The sequence below is a fragment of the Ammospiza nelsoni genome, chromosome 2 (assembly GCF_027579445.1).
Source record: "Ammospiza nelsoni isolate bAmmNel1 chromosome 2, bAmmNel1.pri, whole genome shotgun sequence".
NCBI lineage: Eukaryota > Metazoa > Chordata > Aves > Passeriformes > Passerellidae > Ammospiza > Ammospiza nelsoni.
Window position 1 is genome coordinate 52,119,470 of NC_080634.1, and position 24,320 is coordinate 52,143,789.

Consider the following 24,320-nt stretch of genomic DNA (forward strand, 5'->3'; position numbering starts at 1 on the left):
TCAATCTTGACACACTGGAGGAACTGGCTGACAGGAACCTCACACATTCCACCTAAGTCCTGCAGCTGGGATGGAATAATCCTCTGCAACCAGACAGACTGGGGCTAACTGGACAGACAGCCCTTGCAGAAAAGTCCTTTAGGTTTTCTTGGCAACAAATTGGACATAAATTTGCCCTTTTGGCCAATGATAACACCCTCACAGTAGGTTAGTGTATTAGGAAGAATGTAGCCAGCAGATCAAGGTACATGATTGCTTTCTTGTTGTCCACACTTGTGAAACTACAGGCTACTCTGTTCATTTTGGGGTTCCCCAGCACAAGGATATCATGGGCATATCACACCAAGCCCTGCAGAAGGCTGAAGCAACTTGACATAGAAAGAAAGACCAGCAGAGCTGGGTTTGTTAACCTTAAGGAGAAAAGGCTAGGAGATCTAATTAATGGCTTCATCTACTTAACAGGAAAGTGAAGCCAGGGTCTTTTCAGAGGGACACAACTGTAGGATGAAAGGCAACAGAAACAAGGTTGCAGAATTTTAAATCCAATTAGACATAAAAGAAAATTCCCCATTTGGTGGTCAAATGACATCCCAAGTTGCTCAGAGCATGTGTGGAAGTTGCGTATCAGTCCTTGGAGAACTCAGAACTTAACCTGACAAGGTCCCAAGCAATCTGATCCAGCAGTCTCTCATCTGAGTAGGAGCTGGACTGGATGATCTCCCAATGCCTCTTCCAACCAAAATTATTCTGTGATTCTGTAAAGTTCACAGTCTTGTTGCCTGGGCAGCTCTTGAACATTGAAGTTTTGGAGGGTTTTAGGATGTTTCAGTGAAGCAGACACATCAAACGTGAAATTGCAGTTTCTAAACGTGAGACTTCAACCAGGATTATTCCTTGCACTTAGTGGTGCTACTGTGATGCTCCTGCATGTGTTATTTTTATGCAAACTAGAGATATTTTGTTTCAGCACAGTTCCCCTTTCTCTGCTGGGGATCTGAACTCTGGGTCTCCAAGACAGCAAAGGAATATTGTGCCTTATCCAGCTGGTGTGAAGTCGTTGTGTATCCACAAGGACACAGCCTGAGTGAATGTCACCTGAGTCCTACTTAAAACTAGAACCTGAACTGTATTTCAGTAAACTGCAGTTTGATTAAAAACAGACTGGGTGAAAACGCAAGACCAAAAGTCAGTAGTCATTTCAGTGAAATAGAACTATGTAGAGTCCCATGCATACTTTTAATCCATATTAAAGGAGTTATATTAAAGAGTCCAGTCTCCTGAATGTAACATTTCCCTCCAGGTTAAGCCTCAGAATGGAAACCATCAAATCTCTGTCAATCTCTCATGTGAACAAGAAATGGGACAAAATTGCTGTGGTGCCAACAACCATTTTACATATTGCCTGATGTTTTTTCAATGCAAAATTAAAATAGATCACAGAGAATACAAGGTAATGAAAAACTGAGCTAACCACAAATTTTCCATTTTAGAGAAGATGCAGGCTCAAGACACATTGAAAAAAAATCTACCATACCTGTATGTCGTTCTAAACATTTCTGAAGCATAAATGTCACAAGTATTTATTGGTGTCTCAGACTGAAGACTACACTAGTGCCATTAAAAAAACAAATTCTGCTAAATCATGCAATAAACAAAATTGTAGCATCTAATTTGACAACTGCCACTGCTATAAAGATTTCCACTTCTGCTAATAAAAGAATGACATATAAAGATTTTTCCTTAAATCAGCAAATTAATTTGCAACTTTTTCATTGCCATAAAGTTGCAGTAATTGTTACTCAAAGGCAGGAAGTCAAATTTAGCACAAATGCTAAAACCATGACAACAGGGAATCTGATTATTTTTAGTGGATTGTTAAAAATTCACCACAGTTCAATATTTTAAACTCTTGGTACAAGCTATTTGCACCTCTTAAATATTAATCCCAGTTTTAAATAATTTTCTTATAGCTTAAACAAAGAAGCAGAGCTAAATTCAGTATGAATTACATCAGTAGTTAAATATCTAATAAGAAATTAACATCACTATAAATCTATTTTACATTTTACTATGATTATTTAGGACAGCTGAGCCTCATATATGCTGAAAGAGTATGTCAGCATACAACAGCTGCTGATAAAAACCAGCATGTGTTGGTGGAAGCTTTTTGTTTTCTGAAGATAATTAAAACTTGCTATGGTTTTCCAGCTGCTACAGAGTCAATAAGGAATACTTTAAAAAAATGAGTGGCACTTTTTTGATTCACTTTAAATGGATTGTGGCTATGTCTATTGAATATTAACTTTAGACAATTATTCTACAGTTTTGGGTTTTCATGAGTTTTCTAAAAAGCAAGCTATAGTTTCAACCAGAAAATTTTCAACTGTCAGCTTCAGGTGCTCAGGAGGAAGAAAGCATTCTGGTCACAGAAATATTTTGCTGAACAAGAAAAGCTACTCAACTACTCACTCAACTACTTGTGTCCTTATCCTTAAAATTCTGTGTACTATATATATTCAGATTGCATTTTAAAAGCTCTCTCTATTGGTCTAGGCAGTTTTTTTGAAAACTTTCTGTTCTTAGAAACATTCACAGGCAGATGGAGCTGTAAAAAGCCTTGCCAGTGTGGGAGTCAGTGGCTCTGCAGAGCTACCATGAAAATGCTGAAAGCTTTATACCGATTCTCACTGAAGACTCAAGATGGGGGATTTTCCAAGACGTCAGACCACAGAAAATAACATGATATTATTTTCACATAATATCATACCTGGTGGCGTGTGAAAACTGTCTTCCTGCTTGTACAACAACTTTTAGGTCCCATGCCCAATGCAAATCCAACGGGAATAGAGCAACTTAACCAAAGTCTTCCACAGAAATGGTCCAAAACACAACTTTCTAGAACAAGGCAACTTCAAAGGTCTGAGACACTTCTGAGTAATATATAATTACTCAGCTGAGTAAACTTAGCTGAGTAACCTAAATGACCTCTCCTTGCAGTTCTCATTGCTGGTGGCTTTCCATGAGCATCTGGAAACTGGTGGAAGCTGGTTTGCATTCTCTGACTAAAAAGATAAACCAAATAATGGAAAAGGAACTAAATTTCCCTCAGTGATAGCCAAGTTCTCTCACACATCTTGACAAGCTGTGGATGTCAGAGGTCAGATTACAGCCCAGAAATATGTATGGATCATCTGATTTGTCAGCCTTGAAACAGACTTTCAGTACCCAACATTAGAGAAAATAAGTATTACTGAAACAAAGTGTAATTTAATTTTTTCTTTAGCAATTGCAATTGTTTAATTTTAAACTTCAGAGGCCAGAACTAATGAATTGATCTTCAGATAAGAGGCCACTCGAAATAATAAGATTTTCAGCAAATAACACTGCCATTATGCACCAGGGAGCTGAAACGCTTATTATGCAGTTCAGTGAAAATTCAAAAGACACAAAGAATTTGATATGACTGGCAGCAGCACCGTCTAAAAATAGCTCTGCATAAAAGGGAATTAAAATGTCACCGGAAATCTCTTCCTTCCTTCAGAAGCTGCTGGTAAACAGAACTTTCTTAGTCTGAACAGACAATTACCCCATGTGCAAGTGCAAGGGCACCCCTTTGCCTCTTGCTGGCACCCATGGCCCTTCAAGGAGGATGTCAGGGCTGCTGGGGAGGGATGGCCTCAGGGTGAACTGCAGCCACTCATCTCCCCAGGTAGCACCACTGATGCCATGTCTGATCAGCCATCACCACAATGAAGACAGCTCCAGCTATCAGCATGAAGTGCTGGATGAAGATAGAGCAATCCTGGCCATGAATCAGTGCCTGTATTATTTGATCCAGGCTACAGCACTCAGGCAGTAGTATGAAATGCAGCTTTTGCTGCCATGGCTCAGGTTTTGGCAAGGGTGTTTAGTTTTAATGCAGAATCAGCAGTTCGAATGATAAAGTTTTGGAAAAAGTATTCTGATATCTCAGTCTCTTGATTTGGAAGAAACTTTTAAGACAGATATTGCTGAATTGAAGAGACAAGAAACTCCTCTTAACTCTGGATAAGACCTAGGCAGACTGCCACATTTTTAACGAAGTGAAGCTGACAGGATGGCAGTTTTAAAATGTCCTCAGAAATACATATAAATACAGCTGTAAAAATGAAAAGAAAAAGGAAAAAAATGTAAAGCCAAGGACCAAGGACTTACTGCCAAGCACTAACTTTTGGATTTTACATTATCCCCTTCAGATAAATGTTTGCAGGAAGAGAAAGCCATTTCCTCTGAAGTTACAAAATGATTAGATATTCAGCTGCTGCCATCAGATGCAACTAAAGACACAAAACTTAGATTCATCCTGCAGAACATTAAAGTTTGCCAAATATATCATGAAAAAGCCACATTGTGTGGCTCTGAGAGTCTTGTCCTGTCCAGACTCCCACTCCCATATCAGTTGGGGACTAGGGAAAATGAAACATTCTGTGCTTCCTGAAGCTGAAATGATGGAAAAGGACTGTGCCTTTCACACATGTGAAAGATGGCACCTTGTGCCATCTGAGTGTTGACAGAGATACTGCTTCCTCCTCAAATCTAGAGTCATCTTACGTCTTTGGTCCCTTTTCAAATCCTGGGTCTTTTGCAAGGATGCTTGATTGGGATCAGCAATATGATCTAATACGATCTAATTATTTTGAATGGTTTTTGCAAGTTCTGACCTTACACAGATTTGGGACACTAATTTCAAAAGGAGAAGGATGAGGTTGTGGTTAGCTAATATGAATTGTTTCATAGTATGATATAATGAAAATTACTTAAGTACTTGGCTTCTAAACAGAAATTATTTCTGCATTTTTGCAGGAATGAAAAGGCACTCCATGACAGGATACATTTACTTTTGAGTATATTCATCAGAAACTTCAAGCATTAAAAATTGTATTACCTCTTTTGGGGGATAATACTGTAGAAACTTTAATATTGGATCTTTGGACCTTGTGAGGAAGGTTTTTCCTCATTTTGCACCTTCTGTGGCAGTGGCAAGAGGGGTTACAATTACACTGCTAAATGAAACACAGACTGATTCTTGTTTTTTGGTCAAGTGGCATCACTCACTTCATGTCCTCTCTATATCTAGTAGTATAACTAGTCCTCTCTGAGGCTTAGTCTGAGCTGAGCCAGCTGGAGAAGCCCAAAACAGAGCCAGAGAATCTGCTCAGCAGCCCAGGGGGTACTTCAAGCTCACCTCCCATCTTTTTTATTCAGCAGCACAGATATGCCCACTTAGACTCAGAGGGACATTTTACTGCTGTACCAACACAGGGAGGCAATGTGTTAACACCTAATATCTGTAAGCAGGAGTTTCTGGATAATAGTGTGGGTAAATGGACATTGAAGTAATTGGCCCAAAGGATACATGCAATAAGGAAGGGGGAAGTGTTGTCAGAGATCTAGGGAAAAACCACATGGTTCAGCATGCACTGAGGGGTTTGGAGAAGCAATAGTTCTTTGCAGAGAAGTGTTACACAGGAGCAAAAGTTGTACCACCACCCCCATTTCCCAACCCATTCAGCAGTAAAAGCTGGGTTGCCTTTTCTTAAAGCTGAGGGTGCCGTATTTTCCTGCAAATGATTGCAGGAAGGAAGCTGAGAAATCTCCCAGAAAATGGCAGGTCTGGAGGGTGCTGGATGCCAGTGGGTGTGTGTTTGTGACTGAAGAGGATAAAACCCAGAATTAAATTAGAGATTTAAATTTTAATTTGCTGCTTTTATCCATATTCCTAAACCATTCAAGTGGTGAAGGACTATAAACAAGCTCTGAAAAATCAATAAAATAAACAAACCATGAAAGACACTAGTGACACATTAAGGGGGAAAAAATCAGATACCCTCTAGGCCATTGGGACCAAAGGAGAGAAATCACAATAAATATACAGAAATTTTGGTTCCAAATCCTGAAAACTTTGCTCACATAAACAGACCTTCCTCCGACCACAATCCAATTAAAAGAGAGCACAACTATTGCCAAAGGCCTGTAACATCTAGCTCATTAAAACAGTACCAGTTGACATTATTAGGATGTATTATTTTGCTCCTTTAGCACAGGGGAAGGTTCATGTGAGTAAGTAGCAGGGCTGAGTCCTTCTTTGGCAAAGGGCTTTGACTGGAAAGCAAAATGTCTGGTATGTTCCAGGCAGGCAGTTTCCATGCCTGGCAGATGGTATTTACTTAAGATGTACTGCACAGCCCATTATTTTAAACCAAGTTACTTTGTCAAGTTTACCTAACTTATCACAAGGATTGTTCATCTCTGTGTCTGTATTAGTCAAAATCCCATGTGTTCTGAACTGCTATGGAGGGATTGTTTTCTCCCTGTAGAATTAAACTCGGTCCTGTAACAAATGAGAGGTGAAAACCCACAAGATGTTTTCAAACTGAGTCACACACATCCTTTTCAGCCAAATCAAAATACTCCCAAGTCCTCTGAATCATAGTGTCTACTCTTCAACAGCTTCTAAATAGTCCAGCTCAAGATGCTTGAGGCCTCCTCTCTCCCACCATATTATGGTGTTCTTCTCTGATTAAACTGGACCTGAAAGGGGAAACTCCTCAGGTTTTTAAGCAAAAAGTGCACCACAAGCCACAAAGATGGGGGGGTTCTTGCTTACATTTATTTATCTATAAAATGAGTATAAATAAGAAATGACAAAACTAGTATTATACTGGATCAAGCTCACAGGATATGTAATTCATCATTTTACCCTCAAAAGCAGCTATTAAAAGGTGTAACAAACTCAACTACAGACAATTGTTTCATAACCTAGTAACAAGGGTCCTGTTTGCTCAGTCCCTTAGGCACTAGTCCAAACATATGTGATGTCCTATTTGAAACAGCTCATATATTTGTTTAAGTGCAATTAAACATCTGAGAATATCTTGTGATAGGAATAAGATAAAAAAAAGAGTGAGGCTAAGATGCTATCATTGACTACACAGATTGCACAGGAATAAAAATTAAAAGCACATAACTACTGCCAAGAAATAATAGTATCTGTTTGGAACCTAAAACTGCAGATTTTTTAAAATTAACATTTACAGTGCTCATGGTACAAACACTGCACTTTATTTTCAGAGATTTCTGTATAAATATGGATATAAGAAACTGAGTAGCAAAAATGCTACATACATATTCTCTTAATTAATCAACTATTGTGAGTAATTTCCATTTCACTTCTGTTATATAGCATTTTATATGCCACAGTGACTTATCACTCCTTGTGAATTTAAACTAATTCCCCTTCTGATTATTATTACTCTAGTGATTCATTTATTGAGCATAAATCTTGCATTTATTGGCTTAAATGTCTTTTAATATTACTGTCTATACTTGTACAATGGGGTTAATATGAAATTCAGTCTCGTCCATGATCAATGCAGAAGATATATAGCACAACTACAGCTGTTCATTTCACAATTTCAAAATAAGAAAGCCTCAAGTTAAGATTTCACCTTGGCTGAAATCTTACTTTCAGTGAAATTGAGAGTAAAAGTCTCCTAACTTATAAGAAGAGCCAAGATTTACTTTTTTGTGTCCAACCTGCATGTGTCAGCTGAAGTGCCTTTGACATTTCATGGCTGTGAAGCTTTAAGACTAGAAATAGCCACTATTATTGAATCCAATCTCCAGTACCACACAGGCCACTTCTAGTTACATATTTGAACTTTTTTGCCAGATAGTGGGCCCAGTGAAGGTTTCTCCCTTTTAAATGTCCTGTAGTTTATGAAGAACAACTTTTTAAAACTTTAATTAGCTGGACTGCACTCTTCTATACCAATATTGTTTTTAATATAAACACATCTCAGGGCACTCTGAGCTTATAAATACCTCTAGGGATGCTCACATTTTTTGTGTTAAAGTGTCCAACAAATACTTCAACCATTTCAGAGTACAAGTACATAATAAAAGTATTTTTAAAAATCCTATTATTTAATTGAGGAACTCTAGTTTCTTCAAGTTTAGGTCTAAGGACTTGAGGAAAGAATGTATAAGGAAGAAAAGATGATGAAGAAGCTTCAGGTGACATAGGGTCTCAGTTTCTAAGGGGCCTTAAAGAGTGTATGAGACAACGAACCCAAAGATCCCTTTGCTGTGAGCACACACCTGCCCGGCACACATCTAATGGTGGAGGGGGGTGGACCATGTCCCAGCTGAGGTCTGCAAAGCAGCTCTGCAGCTAAGGATGTTCCTCCTGGTGCTCTGGGCAACCCCAGCCCCAGTTCTGTTCTCTCCTGTGTGCCTGGGCTGGAGCGTAGACAGAAGCACCACAAGAGGAGGCACCGGGAGCTGAAAAGTGGTTGCAAGGTGCTGCTGCCCTGACTCCCCAGCTTACAGGCTCATGAGACAGCAGACCTCCAGCACTGGTCAGAGATGACCTAAGTGAGGGTGTTTGTATCATTACCACCAAGGCTGAATCTTGTTGGTTAATCTTTCACTTTCCTGCGTTCAGTCAGTGAGGTTTAAACATGTGCAGGTAAAGTGGCCAGCATCCAGAACAGGAGAAAGGCTATGGTTCAGGTTGCCTGAACAACTCTATTTTGTCCTCTTTGTATGTCTGACCAAACTCACAGTCTTTAATTTTTTAATTGTATCCCATTTCTCATCCTGCAATCCACACCTGTGTACATACCAGGAATTTTATGTGGGCTTTTTTAATGTAGCCTGTGACTGCAACATTTTCACCTATATGACTTCCCCGTTCTCCTTTTGAATAAAAGAGCATATTATCTCTTATGGCAGAATAATTGTTGAAATTTAAGTCACTTGAATTGCATAATTTTTTCCAAGTCACTTGTATACCTCTGTAATGCTTTCCACAAATTCTACTCATGCTTAGAAAAATAGAAGAATTAAACACCTAGAACTAATTACAAAGGGAAGACTATAAGACAGAAAAGTGCATTTGTTTGCACATTTCTAAAACTCACTCAAACCAGACAAATCCAGGTGACCAAAGGTAATAGCAAACATACAAGATCAAAACTGAAATTTCAACACATGAGAGTATAAAACATTTGCTGAGTGCTGAATGGAGAGTTTGCCTTGAAAAATTGAAAGTCTGATTTAATATTGCTCCATCGAACAATTTTCTTCAACTGTTCTTGCCTGTGGATATAAACTGAGACAAATCACAGGACATTACACACTGTGGGCAGGAATTTACTCACTGAGAATAGGAATTTGTCTTGTTTTCATTTGCTTCTTCATATTATTGTCTTACTGAATGTGCAGGCGAAGAATCTAATTTTACTGTAGGTGAAAGGGAACATTCCTTTACCAGCCTGTCTATGCTGGGGCAGATGTGGCTTCATTCACCTTGACTTACACTCTACCTGTACTGCACAGCCCAATTTAACATTTTCAGGGTATAGCCTTAATTCTTCATTACTTTTTACCTACAGCTACTTTTTATATTTTCTATTCTGCGCTGAGTTTAGCCATGCACTGTAAAAGAAATAACAACTTTGTGACTCATGTAATATAAATTCTTGAAAGCCACCACCTTATTTATTTAAAGAAAACATGAGTAATCATTAATGAATTCTCATACAGTTACTGCATAGAGAGTTTGAATAAATGCCTCAGACCAAGCATGCTACACCCCGTTCCTTTAGGCTGAGGCATGTGTCCCCTTCAGTGTGGAAATTAATGGCCTCAGGGGGGAAAGGGAATCATCAAAAAGATCACATCTTGAAATTACCTGTTTAATTCCAAACAGATAATTACCACTCACATTCACAGGCCACCTCATAATTCTGCCTGAAGGAGTTGGTGGTGTACACAAACTAAATATTTAGGACTTTCAGAGTATGATCTGATTGAAATAACAGTCTGGTTCCTGTCATTTCCCTTGTGGTGATTTTCTTTTTAGAAATTATTAAATAGTATAATTCCTCTAATGACTCATTTAGTTTATTTTTAACTAACACCAAAGGAAAATACAAAGGAAATAGTTTTCAGCAAATGTGTTTTTCAGGGAGGGAAAAAAGCTGTATTGTGGTATGATAGCGTAAATTAGCATAGTTTAGAACAGTATATGCAGCTAATGGCTGAAAAACTAGCACTATGTGCAACACTTGGTATCACACTGCATCACTGACCAGGAATGGAAGCTTTGTCTGCTTTATACATTATAAATTGGATATGTTGTAATTTTGTAAAACATTCCTTTAACTAAGGAAAAAATTTCCCTGATATAACAATCCTACTTCAGGTGCCTCCAATCTGAAAATGAGCAAGTGAAAAATAACTGGGTAAGAGCAGAGAGCAGGTATTCAAACAAGCCCCAGGGCAGCTTAGCACTTAAACATGTGGCAGATCTGTTTTCAGCAAAGTAATTTACAAGGCAGGATTCACCATTCCAACAATCTTAAAATGCAGGCTGGATCTTTTTCTAAATGTATGCTACAATCCAAATTATTAGATTGGAGAAGTGCTAACACAAGAATTGGGGTAGCTATGCTCAAATATTTTGTCTTAATAGCCTTAAAATGTATAACTCAAAGATACACAAATTCAAGCAACTAAATAATGATTTACATGCTTTACTCAACTGAATGACTGAAAGCAAGTTTTGGTTCTCATCTTGCATCTCCTAATCTACTTTTCAATATATTATTGATAAGTTTCTTTGTGGCACTCTGCTAGTTATGAATCCCATTTGTTAATGGGGTAAAACTCATTCACCTCTAAAAGCACAGCCTGATAACTCCACCCATTTTAGAGTACTCTTCCAGTACCCTCTGGGAAAAGGATGGGGACTGATCCAGTACCCTCACACTGCTTACAGTCTGAACAAAGCAAGCAGAGAGGGTGACATGCTAATCCAGCAAAACTTGGTGGAAGTCTTGTGAGGGATTGATGGATCTGGGTTTTTCATCCAGACCATAAACTGGAGGTTTCAAACTGAGTCATATTAGTTAGGCTTAGACATTTTGGTATTGCTAATACAACTATTTGTATGAAAATTATTAGTCATTACTTAGGGCACTGTAGAACAAAATGTGTGCCTTGGTTTTGCACTAGATGTGTGTCTGCCTACATATGGGCTTACAGACAGACATCAGTATCTATCTGCACACATAATTTCCTTACTGCTAATGAACTGACACGTGACCAACAGTGGATCTTGTCCCCAGCTTACATCAATAAAAGAAATAATGTATTCATTCTTAGTGACCCAAAATACATAAATATTTCATATAGTGAACAGTAACATACATCACATGATCAAGGTACTATACAAGTATCATTTCCCCAGCTCTGTGCAGAGCAGGTCGGAAAGCTGTGAAAGAGAAGCAGAGGTCATGCACCACAGACTGACCATCCATGCAACAAGCTGCAGGAAGAAAAGTTACAACTTTGAAACTTCCCACCATGCAACTTTTCCAAAGTCTCAACAGCACTGGCTGGCTTTGGCAGCCCTGGCTGTCCCAGACAGATTACAGGTTGCAAGAGGGAATGCTAAACAGCACCATGACAGGTAGAAGAGGTGTGTTAATCCATCACATCCTCAGTTAATGCTGTTTGAACACTAAGTTGGTACTAGCACTGCACCCAAAACATTTTCAAATAAACTTGTAGAGAAATAAATTACCCTTTCTTTCCATTCAATCCAGGCCATACACTGGGTACACAGAATGACATAATATCCTTCCTGAAATCAGAGCTGCAGTGAGGACCAGTATCCTTCAAACACAACCAGTTCCTGAGACTGCCTTGCAAACAACTACATTTTCCTAATTGCCACAGAAACTATCTTTTTCATCTTTTTAAACCTAGCCAAAGAATTATACATTGTTTTCTTTATAAATGCAATAAAATTTCATCACTATATTCTGTACCTCAGCCAGAGTTTGACAGCCATAGATCTAAAGAATCTTACTGGAAAGCAGCGCATAAAAATAGCCATTCCATTTAACTGCTGCTGGTCAAAACCTCACACCAATTGCTGTGATATTTGCCAGATATGAATGATGTCATCTCCATACCTGCCCCTAGCAGAATCAAACACCTTTTTGCAAGCTGTCCAGAAAGTGGCTTTTATCATCAGAAATTATTTTTTTTAATGTGACATTTTTCTGCATGTAGGACCACATCCACTTTGGAAACCAGTGCTCTTGAAAACAGGATTCCATACAAAACCATGATCAATACAAAACTGTGTATTGATTTGCTTTTTAATCCAGAAAAATTGGTACAGTTGGTTAGGGTTTTTATCTTTGCATTAGCCATTGTGAAAATGATTTAAAATTGTGTGCACAGGCCAAAGGATTTGTTCTGGGGCCCATCTGCATTTAGCTTTAGTGCCATAGACATACATTCAGAAAAAACCAAATCGATACATTTGTAATGACTGCTTAGATAACTGCTTAAGCAGCTGTGGAAAGCCTAGTCAGCAATTATTTTTAAGGATATGTGACAGATTTTCTAATGCCCTGACAGTTACACACGCTTGTTCCCAAAGAATGTTATCCCAGTTGACTTCTTCCAGTCGCACTGGACTTCTGCTTCTTTTTTAATTGGGTGACCATCTATTCTTCTTTTGTGGGTTACCATGGGCAGGTCTGACCTGTAGCAACCAGAGCAGATGGGCTGGTGCCAGTAACTGCTCAGACAGTCACACAAGACGAAGTTCAGCACCTAAGATACCACAGTAGTTTATGATTAAAAGGTAACTTAGTTAAATGGCTAATCATGCACTAGCATTTGTCTCCTGGTGGTCGGTGCATGCGTGTATGTGTGCAAACAGAGAGCTGTGAATGACTATTTCAAACTCTGTCTCTAGCCACATTAATTTGGAATAGAGACAGGAAACGAGCCTGAAACATGAGGCATTAAAACCTGTTCTCTTACTAAAGAGCAGAGCTGCAGCCCCTGCGCCAGCGCCGGGCTGCGGAGCGCTGCTGCCAGCAACTCACCTTGCTGAATCTTCGTCACCAGCTGGTGACGGGCAAGAATCCTGCTGGTCCTGTACGGAGGGCGCCGGGCGGCCGGATCGCAGCGCCACAAGAGCTCCTGGCCCTCGGGGGACACCGCGTTCAGGTACAGGCAGGCGGTGCCCGCGGCCCGGGGCACCTGCTTCAGCATCGCCGCTGCCCCGATCGGAGCCGGGCAAGGAGAGCAGGGACGCTCCAAGCCCCTGGGAGCTGCGAGGAGCGAGCGCTTTAAACGCCAAAGGAGCGCCAAGACCTACTACAGCTCGGGATTCCGGCTCTCCCACATGATCCGCGCGGGCCAATCGCTCCAGCACAGCAGCCTGGGGAAGTGAGCCTGCGGAGCGGGACAGACAGCCTGCCCCAGCCCGGCACACAACCCCAGCTCCAGCCCCGCACAGCCTGCCCCAGCCCGGCACACAACCCCAGCCCCGCGCAGCCTGTCCCAGCCCGGCACACAACCCCAGCTCCAGCCCCGCACAGCCTGCCCCAGCCCGGCACACAACCACAACCCCAGCCCCGCACAGCCTGCCCCAGCCCGGCACACAACCCCAGCCCCGCACAGCCTGCCCCAGCCCGGCACACAACCCCAGCTCCAGCCCCGCACAGCCTGCCCCAGCCCGGCACACAACCACAACCCCAGCCCCGCACAGCCTGCCCCAGCCCGGCACACAACCCCAGCCCCGCGCAGCCTGCCCCAGCCCGGCACACAACCACAACCCCAGCCCCGCACAGCCTGTCCCAGCCCGGCACACAACCACAACCCCAGCCCCACACAGCCTGCCCCAGCCCGGCACACAACCCCAGCCCCAGCCCCGCGCAGCCTGCCCCAGCCCGGCACACAACCCCAGCCCCGCGCAGCCTGCCCCAGCCCGGCACACAACCCCAGCCCCGCGCAGCCTGCCCCAGCCCGGCACACAACCCCAGCCCCAGCCCCACACAGCCTGCCCCAGCCCGGCACACAACCACAACCCCAGCCCCGCACAGCCTGCCCCAGCCCGGCACACAACCCCAGCCCCGCGCAGCCTGTCCCGGTCCAGCAGGCACTGCCTTTCCCAGCCCCAGCCTGTCCCGATCCAGCACCGCCTGCCCCAGCTCCGCACAGCCTGCCCCAGCCCCAGCCTGTCCCGATCCAGCCCCGCAGAGCCTTTCCCAGTCCCGCACAACCTGCCGAGCCCCTCACAGCCTTTCCCAGCCCCAGCCCCAGCCTGCAGCAGCCCCAGCCTGTCCCGGCAGCTCCCCGGCTGGCCGGAGTTTACCCGAGCACGGAGGGGCTGCACCGGGCCGCTTCAGAAAGCAAAGAAGAAATAGTTGAAGATGTTCGAAAATGCGTATTTTAAAGTATTCGGGGCTGCCGAAAACCTTTTTCTCCTCTACTCTACGCTGCCCAGCGGTTGACTCATCTCTGAGATGATGCCCTCACTTTTCTAAAAATCATACCCCTGTTTGCCAAGAAAGAAGTCCGTTTACGGAAGGGCTGTCTGAATCTCCAAAACCGCACGGTACAAGGAGCACTGGAACAAGCGAAGCCCTTGGGATGAAAAAAATTCAACAACACCTAGCAGCAGCCACTCAGCATAAACAAAACCCAAGAGTCCCTAACATTAATGCTACCAAGAACTGGTCACAGCCTGGAAGAGGGAAAGGGGGTGGAGATGTTCTCTGTTATTCATCTTTTTTGTTGTTGTTTTTTTGTTTTTAACAGACAGAGGGGCATGTGTTTTCATTCTATCCTCACATATCAACTACTGAGTTAGCAGAAGATGCTATTTCTTTAATTAATCATATGGAAACAGAACATTGCCACTTTTATAAGCAGGAGGGCAGCAAATCTGAGTGAAAATATACTGAAAATGCCCTTCTAGTCAAATAATTTTTCATTATATTCTAAAATACCAATATTTTGTATTAATACACCCCTAGTGTGTGCTGATTTCTAATAATTATGGGAAATGAGGGATTTCTAAGAATCCCAGGTCAGGAATGATGCTGCCACCTCCATGCCCCTTCCCAAGAGACCAGTGTCAAGCTGGGGTGCGGCAGCTGACAGCACTGTTGGAGTGGCTGCAAGCCCCAGGCAGCAAGGGCTCAGCCCCATCCCATCTCAGGGGGGATCTTGAGCTCCCAAAACTCTACCTGGACATCCATCTGCAGTGACATTATTGTCTGTGTCCTGTTCCCCAGCCTGAAGGCCAACAATATCTCACGACATGCCATGGTACAATGGAACTCTCCTCGCACTCCCTGCCTCACAGATGCTGACCAGGACAGGGCCATCAGGTGGCACTGCCTGGGACCTGCCTCCTCACAGAGGACAGGGCAGGTATAGTCACTAAACGTGAGAGGGGGAAGGACAGCTCTTGTTCACAACTATTCATTAAAATTTTGCTCCATGAAAACCCCCTTAGGACATAGTTTTACTGCGATGGAATCTGTTCTCATTGCACCTTATGAATTTTATTCCTCATCAATGTGAGACTTGTGCAGTGCCATAAAATGGAGAAATATAATTCCAGGTACTAGAAATTTAAAATGAATGCTGTAGACTGGAAGTCTTCATTACCTGTTATTACCATTAACAGCACCTGCAGGGTCTGTACGTGCTGCTTTTTGCTCCAAGTATGCCTGCATGGCCTTCTCTGAGGCTCTAAGCAGAAACTTCAAACTCAAGAGCAAAGACACAGCATCACAATCATCTACACTCCCAGACAGGGCTGGGCACTGGCAATAGGACTGACTTCTCTGCCTTGCTGTGCAAAGAGGAGAGGCAGGATTGCTTCACAGGTGTGAACAGAGAGAGCCTCAACAGCAGGGAAGAGATGGCTCCCATTCCTACTCCAGCTTGCCAAGCCAGTGTCAGTCACTCTGCTGCCATCTTTTCAGAATAAATATCCCAGAGACTCTCAAACATCAATGACAGGCACAGTGTTTATCCAAAGAGACATTACCTCCATGCAGGGAAATTCATATTTGATTAATCTACAGTTCTTTGATCTAATTCTATTTTTAAAATGCCATTGCTAATGTAAAGCAAGTATTAACATTTAATACTACTCTGCTTAAATATTCAGAAGGATTTCTTTTTCCGTTGGAAAATGCATTGACTTTTTCAGCTAATGGGATTCTGCATTCTTCCTTGCAATACTTCCAAAGTCTAGGAAGCAGTTGAAGAGAAATGTAATGCTTCAAAAGCCAGTCCAAAGAAACAAAGACCACAGCAAGTGCCTAAGTAAGGTGTATATACTAGTGAACACGTTCCTAAGGGATCAGCAAACCCAGTTATATGCTTGTAACAGACAGCAGAGTACCAGCCTCAGTGCCCCCTGGCTGCCCATCCCTTCCCACATCCTCACCAAGGGGTAAGGCAACAGGGCAGAGCTGCCCTGCCAGCTTCCCAGCCACTCATATCTGAGGTCACAAAGGACAGAATAAAAAGCCTCTGTTGCTGAATGATGACTTTCCTCTCAGACACCAGGGTCCAAACACAACTTCAGAGCCAGAGGGTTGCCCCAGGCTCGGTGCTGACGAGTGCTGCCTGTGCTGAGGCTGAATTCTTTGGCTTCAGTCCAGTACTTGCATAGTAGTCAAATAAAACAAGAAACAACAAGAATTAGCTGGTCTTGTGGTGTGTGTTTGAAAGCTCCTGTGCTTGAAGTTGTGCATGGGGAAAAAAAGAAGTAGCTCTCCTTGCATACTTTTAAAATGACTATATCCTTGTTTGGTGACTGCCTTGACACTCACTGTTTATTTTCAAAAATGTGTCATTCAGACAAGGAAAATCCTTTGGCCATCAACCTCTCAGATAAGATGTACTAGAGAGGTCTAAGTTGTTATATAATAGCACTAATTAGTATTTCAGTCTCAGTCTACAGACTGTTTCTGGAATAGTTAATAGAGCAACACTGAACTTCATGCTAATGCATCTCATAAAAGCACTTCAAAATAAAAGCTTCCCTGTGCATTTTACAAGGAAATGTAAAGGGAGGGAGCTCCCTCCCATTTTACAATACACCTGAAATTGCTGCCAGTCTTGACAGAAGCACAGCCCATGAGATGACAACCCAACCCCATGCTCCCATGTTGTGACTGATCCATGCAGGAAAGGAGATTCCTTCATAAAAACGTCTGGAATTAGTGGGTTTTTTAAAAAACTTATCAGAAATGTCCACACTGATATCTGTAGTGTAATAACCACGTGTCACATCTAAAGTGACAATCAGTAACTTGATGGATACTGAAATACTATGGGATATCAGGAATCTTTAACTAAAGACATTCATATAGCACAGTGCTTCTGATGACTGCATGGACTTAGTATAACTGGCAGTCAGCTCAAGGAGTCATACTCCTTCCTCTCTATGCAGAGGCAGAACTGCAACACTTCATTTCTGTTAATTGATTTTTATGTCTCACTGACACCCTTTCTCCCTGAAATGGCATTTGGTGTGAGAAAGGGATTAACTATTGGCAGGAAAAGTTGCCCCAGGGCTGCTCATAGATACTGCAGTATCTCAAGCAGTACTGGAAATCTGCTTCCATTTCACTGCGAGTAGACTGCTGACATCAGCTGGAGAAAACAACACAATGTACTCTAGAAATGCCAAAATATATTTGATTACAAACTACTTTAATAATCTACTTATGACTGGCTTATCTGGGCAAGAAAATAAACACCACCTTGGCCTTAGAGTATTACTCCAGGAGGCAGTGCTTCAGGGGGGTAGTTGAGGATAAATTGAGATAAACATAAATTTTCCATTTGCATTCCTATAAATATAAATATATAAATATAAATAGAAATAGAAATACTAAACTGATTTTATAATCAGGGGTGCTGATTTACATCTTAGAATGCACACCTCCCAGTGAATTGTGAAATATGTCTGTGATGTTGTACCTGGCATGGAGTTCTCCAGGATTGAACCTGCTGTTCTCACACAGTAATCAGCCACTTGATCTTCCCGAAGTGACCCATTTCCCTTTCATTGTTAGTTGCACTTATCTCGTTATTTCACATCAAAAATTTAATGGCAACTTGACAGCCTCTCTTCATTAGAAAGCACTGGTTCTATGAGAACAAAACAGTTTCCTATCCACTAGAAGAGCACATTTGTTATTAACATTAGTGACATGTAGTTAGAAGCAGGAAACTCTTGTTTTCAAGTCACAGAAGAAAAAAACTCAGGCATGTGCTTTCAACTTTCTGGACTCCCTTCTATAATTCTGCAGGTAGAAGAATAGTTCAGTTTGCTGGATTATCGCCTAACTTCAACGCCTTATATATGCAATATATCCTGGATACTGAAGTCCTATCCACATATCCCTATCCTATCCATACATTGCGTATTTCTTACCTGCCTCTGCCTTTAGAAATGCCTGCACAGCAGCTCATGTACTAAGTACAGGCAGTTTCTCCTTTCTCAAATTCAAGAAGAGAAAAACTTCACATGCAGCGAAGCCAAAGCTGTGTTTAAGATGAAGCTGTCACTTCACATTTTGAACTCTATCTCTGGGACCAGGACTTTAAAAAGCAGAAGTTCATTGCCTGCTGTTTAGGATAAATGTTTTATGTTTGAACACAGACATTTGTTTGAGAGCTGTTTGCTGGGATTACTGCAGGCTGCAAACTCTTTCATACAGGGCATGAAGCAGCAGGGAGTCTAGAGCAGCCAGAAATGCTTCCCTCTGGCTCAGTGGCACTTTTTGACTTTCTTCCTGAGGCTGTGCTGGGGCACTGAGGCTCTGCAGCTCATCTGGGGCAAAAGGAAAATAGTTGATGTGAGATTTCTGCATGGCCAGGAAGCGAGATGGAGACGGCTAATAGGTGCACGGAATTACAACAGAGGATTGTTTCACAGCAGAGCCCGATACTGATGTGTTCTGGAGGAAAGTCAGCTGCTGTGTCAACTGTCTGATAGTGAGTTTTAAAAATGAACAGGGCTTCTTAAGCATGAGAGAGGCTTACACACACCCTTGAAGATAAACTTCAAATCAAGAGATGAGGCTTCTGAAGAGTACATCATATACTTTTCTTCCAGTGTCCCCATTCCAGCATCAGAGGACAATCCATTTGCATTTTAAGACCCACATGTTCAATGAATAGTACTGCTACATAAAATACCTCCTGATTACAAACAAGAACATCAGAAGCCTGGCCACAGCACAGAAGCAGAAGATTAGAAATTATGTGCAGGAGTGCAACAGTAGTACGTTTAGGGAAAAAAGGATGGCAGGGAGGTGACTAACCAGCCACCCAGGCAAACTTATGGAAAGGACACATGCAAAAAGCCAGGAAGATGAGGGTCAAGGCAAGAAAGTACGATTCATGTCATCAGTTCTCCTGTAGAGGTGCTCAGGATGTTAAATAAAAGGAAAATGAATAGTAAGTGATTTGATAAAGGCTCCTCTAAGATTCTCTACCAAGCAATCATAAAGAACCTCAGCTATCACAGATAAAAAGGAAAAGACCACTTGTGGTTTAATGACAGCTTAAAGACAGGAAACAAAAGGAGTAATAAATAATCTATGTTCCCAATGGGATAAGGTTCCCAGAGGATTCACACAGACATTAGTGTTGGAACTTGTTTTGTCCACTATCCATACATGGGTTTTATAATGGGACTGGATAATCAGCTGCCAAAATATAATAGTGATACCAAAGTAGTCTGTCAGTCAAAAGAGAAATTGGTTGTATGCACTGAAGGTGTTTACTACAATATTGACTAAGAAGGCCTTAAAATTTAAGCTTTTGAAGGCTGATAAATGTACAGGACAAAAACCACCCTAAAGGTAACACAGAGCACAGTGATGAGATTTAATGGGGCTGTAATCTCTAAGGAAACAGGTCTTGGATAGGTTTATGAAAACCCAATACAAGTGCTCAGTAGGAACAAAAAAATAGCAAAGTAGATTTTAAAACTTTTTGGAAAAGTAATTGAGTGCAAACCAACAAACATGGTTATGCCATTACAAATGTCTGTTCACCATTTGGTAATTATGACGTCTTTTCTCACAGTGGATAAAGTTGGGAATGGCAAGTGGGGGTAGGTTCAAAATGAATGAACATAAATAGTTCTCCATATATGTATAGCTGACCCCTGGAAGTCATTGTTTGAGGTTTTGAAGTCATTGTGGTTGCCAGAAGTTAGCAGCACTCAAAAAAGGATAAAATCCCTGGAAGAAAAATTCAGCAAGGGCCATTAAGCACAAAATTCCAGCTTGTGGCTCAGGACCTCCTTGAACCAGGTGGGTGCAGGTAGGATATACAACATGTACAAAATCACTACATACCTTTCCCAGCATTATTTTTCCAAAAATAGCTGCATCTGCCCACTGCCCAGCTGGCCATGATAATGAGTTGGTCTGACCTGTGGCCGCCCCACTGGGGCTACTCTGACCAGCAGTGGCCAGTCTGTATTCTCACCTGAGCTAACCAGATGTACCACCCACAGCCTATGTAAATGTGGGCTCCTAACAGCACTCCCAGTGCAGAAATGCATCAAAATAACTGCTCCTGTGGTCTGTGGCTGCAGCCCGCAGAATGGCAGTATTTCCCTGGGCTCAGCCTCTCCGTGCCCTCCTGTCACATTTGCTGGTGAAGTGCAACCTCCTGGTCTGTTGGCCACAATGTCGGGCTCAGAGGATGTGACCTCTCTGTCCCTTCTGCTCTCCCAGGGGCTCAGAAGGGACCAGGAGCTCCTGGATAGTTGGTAATATCATTGGAAGGGGTCAGTTGTTTCATCCAGTGCCTGACTGCTAATTTAGGCATTATGGTCTCACTCTTGTTCAGTTTTTAAACATTTTTCCTCAGTCAAACCACACCAGCACGTGAATAGAGACTCCATTGGCCTTAGCTGAACTCTTCACAAGCCAGGAATAGCCAGCATCCCACACTGTGTAAAGTCCCTAAAGTGGTTCTCCACAGTAAATTAAGGAAAAAAACACAACAGCTGGGTAATAGAGTTCAAAAGAGAGGAAGACATTTCAGGTGGCAGACCTCCTCTGCTAAAGTATTTGGAGAGGATTATGACAGAAATGAGCTACAAGTAGTTTCAACTTAGTGCAACTCCATATGTTAAATCTATACACAAGTTCCTGTGGGTTCAGAGGAACTCTGTAAATACATTTAAGTAGTCATGGGCTTACACACATCCTAATCTCACAGTCTCACTAACAAAGTGTTTGGATAACACACTGATAATGTAAGGAAGTGTTTAGATAAACTTAGTTCCTTATAGTTATCCAAATACATAGTAAATCCCCACACAGCCCTACTGCTGGTGTCACTCAGTCACAGACAAACATTCCTATCTGAGCTGAAAGTTCATGCCTTTGCAGACTTCAGGTAAGGGCTTTGCTATTCATTTTCTTTTCAACAGGACTCCAGTACTATCATGATCAAATAGGCAAGAGATGAAATATTCAGGTTTTGATCTGGTTTTGCCAGAAGTTTTTCTCTCTCTCTGGGCTAGAGAACCAATGCCAAAGTTAGATTTTGTAAAAGCTTTAAAAGCAACAAGGCAGAACAGAATAATTCTTGGCAACACTATTTCAAATACAGCAGCAGGGGACTGGTGTCTGGGAACATGAAATTCTCCAGGCTCCTTGAAATCAATGAATACTTGTTGCATGATTTCAGTCTCTGGTCCAGTAAGGCAGACAGACACGATGGTTAGGGCACAGCACTTGTGGCAGTGACTTGCTGGAAGACTTCAGGGAAGTTGTATAACCTGTCTCTGTACACCGGTTTCCTGACTGATATCAGTAATCTTTGCCTTTCTTAACTATTTTGGTACCCATATGTAAAAAAAAAGGAAATACAATTTTGTAGGAAGATTTATTTTCCTTACAAGCAATATCAGTCCACTAGAGGCAGACTAAAATCTACTGTAACTGCATGAGCTGAGGAGAAAATAAAAACCCTTTAAAATGATCTTACACCTGTAGTGGATTCCTTCAGATGAGACACTTATTGCCTAAACTTGCAGATAGCCAGATATTTCCCAATGTGTTATTAAATGCATGTTGTCAGATCTAATCAGCTCTGTGTAACAAGGATGTAGGGTTGTACATGTGGCTCTGCAGAGCAGTGTGCACTAACCAGTAAGCTGAGCCTGGACTCTAGGGCTGGACTGCAGGCTTGCGTGCAGGGAAGTGGGATGCATACAAAGTATTTTGTTCACAGACAGTTGGAATTCCTCCTTTTTTATTCTACAGTCCCCAGGCCATCACCACCAGGACAGCCACTAGGTACAGCAAAGCCATCCCTTGGCTGGTTACTCTCCCTGGAGACCCAGGGAAGCTGGGGCTTTGGCTGATGCCTGGGGGAGGTTTAGGTTATGGTGGGGTGGCAATTGTTCCTGGAGAGGGATGTCCTTTGCAGAGCCTGCTGACCTGTTCAGCCTCTCCCATCTCCCCAATGAAGAAAACTAAATCAAGCCTTGTGGCAGCCACTGTCCCTGGTGCAGTGTGGGGACATCTGGCCTGACACATGGCAGGTCTGTGCTGCTGCTGCGAGGGTGAGTGGGGGCACTGAATACAGAGCTGAGGTCTGTCCCCACAATGTCTGGGAATGGGCCTGCCCATAACAGGGTGCACACAACATTTTCTTCCCTCCCCTAAGTCACCAGAGCCAGAACAAAGACCCAGTACAAAAACCATCATGGATGAGCAGAGAATCTGGTCACTGTCCCAGCCTTAAGGCTGAGCCACCAGCTCACAGCAAGTGTGACCAACACACCTGCACATTTATCTGGCTGCATAATATCAGCAAGATTATGTGTGTCTGATTGGCAACCTCACAAATAAAGAAGCTGAGGGAATATGAGACATGCATGGATCACTTATTCCTTACCCAAAGCTAGAATTTAGCACAATCTACAGCAAGTGTTCTGTATAGCCCCATCTGTTTGGAGCAGAAAGAATGACGCCTATAACTTTTAATCCCAAATTATTTCTTTCTTCCTATCATAAAATTTTGGAGTATAAGCTACATATAGTATTTTTTTTAATTAAAAAAATAATTAAAAACCCAAACAAATCCCCCAAATACTTCTTGGCAGAACTTTCACAATAAAACAGTAGTGGGACAGTTTACAATATTGATATTTATAAACTGGACAAGTCCCTGGACAGGATTTTCTGTCTTCTAGCAACCAGCTGCTCTATGCTTAATATAAGCATTTCATTTTTAGACTCCATATTTCTTGCATACTTCTTTTCACTCACATTTCACACTGTGCTAAATACACACCACAGAGCTGATGTGTCTCACTGGATAATGCTGCAGGTTGTTGGTTTTTTTACAGAGTGAAAACCTACCAAATAGCAGGACCAACAGAGAGGAGAGGGCTTCCCAGAGCTCCCTTTCCAGCCGCCTTGCTGCTCCTTCTAAAAAAAGGGCAGGCAGCCTGCAGCTCTCTTTCCTCATAGCCTCCCTTTGGACAATGCTTCCAGTGTACAGGAAGGGCCAGAAAAAGCCTAGAACCTTCAGCAGTGCAGGCAAGATGAACTATTTCCCAGCAAACATTCCTCCTTCTCTTCCAGTCCCCAATACAGGTGTACTTCCTTTCTCCCCTAGCTCACACACTCCCTTGCACACCCTCTTCCAGCAGCCACTTACCAAGATTCCTCCTCTGTTGATTCCCCCTCTGCTCAAAATAGGCACACCAAGAGAGTTGGTTGATAAGTTCCATTCCAGCTGAGAATTTCTTTTTACTCTCTCAATTACAGAGTGATGAAAATATTGCTGTCTGCTCTCATGTTTATCCTGGCATCCTATCACATCCTTCTCACAGGCTTTCTCCCTGTCCCACTGTCTGAATATACAGCTCTGTTTGAAATCAGCCTCATGGTGTTCCTCATTTGTTGTTGTCTACTTAAGCTGTTGCTCCATGTTTATGGAATGCAGTTTTACTGGAAAAATTCCTTGGCCAAAACCTTCAAAAGGAACTACTCATCTTGGGTCTATTTTCCAATGCACTTGAAAAGCTCTGACTTTCTGGGAAGGTTGGTTTCCTCAGTCTGGACATTAGACCTCTTTGAAGTATCTCAGTTGGGCAATAAAATATTGCAAAACTGAAATTGCACCTGACCTGTGAAGAAGGTTTGTCCTCTTTATGTTTCCTAATTTTTTTTTGCCTCTTGTTCCATCAGATTTTGACAGGCAAGTGCTGTTCTTAGCTATAAGGACATGAAACTAAGGCAAAACTGGGTCCTGAAGGAAGTTTCAAGATCATGATGTTGTGGAGTTCTTTTGCTCCAAGCCAGAATTCATGACATACCCTGTAAGTGCTCAGGATTAGCACGTATGTAGCTGAGACTGGAATTGGCATTAAAGTACTTCGTATG

General features: G+C 42.2%; 1 protein-coding gene across 8 annotated transcripts in view; it reads right to left on the minus strand.

Moving 5' to 3' along the window:
* The window catches only part of STARD13 (StAR related lipid transfer domain containing 13), a 285,609-nt gene that overhangs the window by 100,510 nt on the left and 160,779 nt on the right, over nucleotides 1-24,320 (minus strand). Inside the window, exons 1-2 of one of the 8 annotated variants that reach the window (XM_059467188.1) lie at nucleotides 14,412-14,564; nucleotides 12,957-13,184 (exon numbers count right to left, since the gene is read on the minus strand). The exons of 5 other annotated variants lie outside the window; for them this stretch is intronic. In XM_059467188.1, the coding sequence (XP_059323171.1) occupies nucleotides 12,957-13,125 (169 nt within the window). In that variant the 5' untranslated portion in view covers nucleotides 13,126-13,184; nucleotides 14,412-14,564. Of the gene's footprint in view, nucleotides 1-12,956; nucleotides 13,309-14,230; nucleotides 14,565-24,320 lie in introns of those variants that run through there. 2 more of the 8 variants (XM_059467187.1, XM_059467186.1) reach the window with 2 other exon arrangements.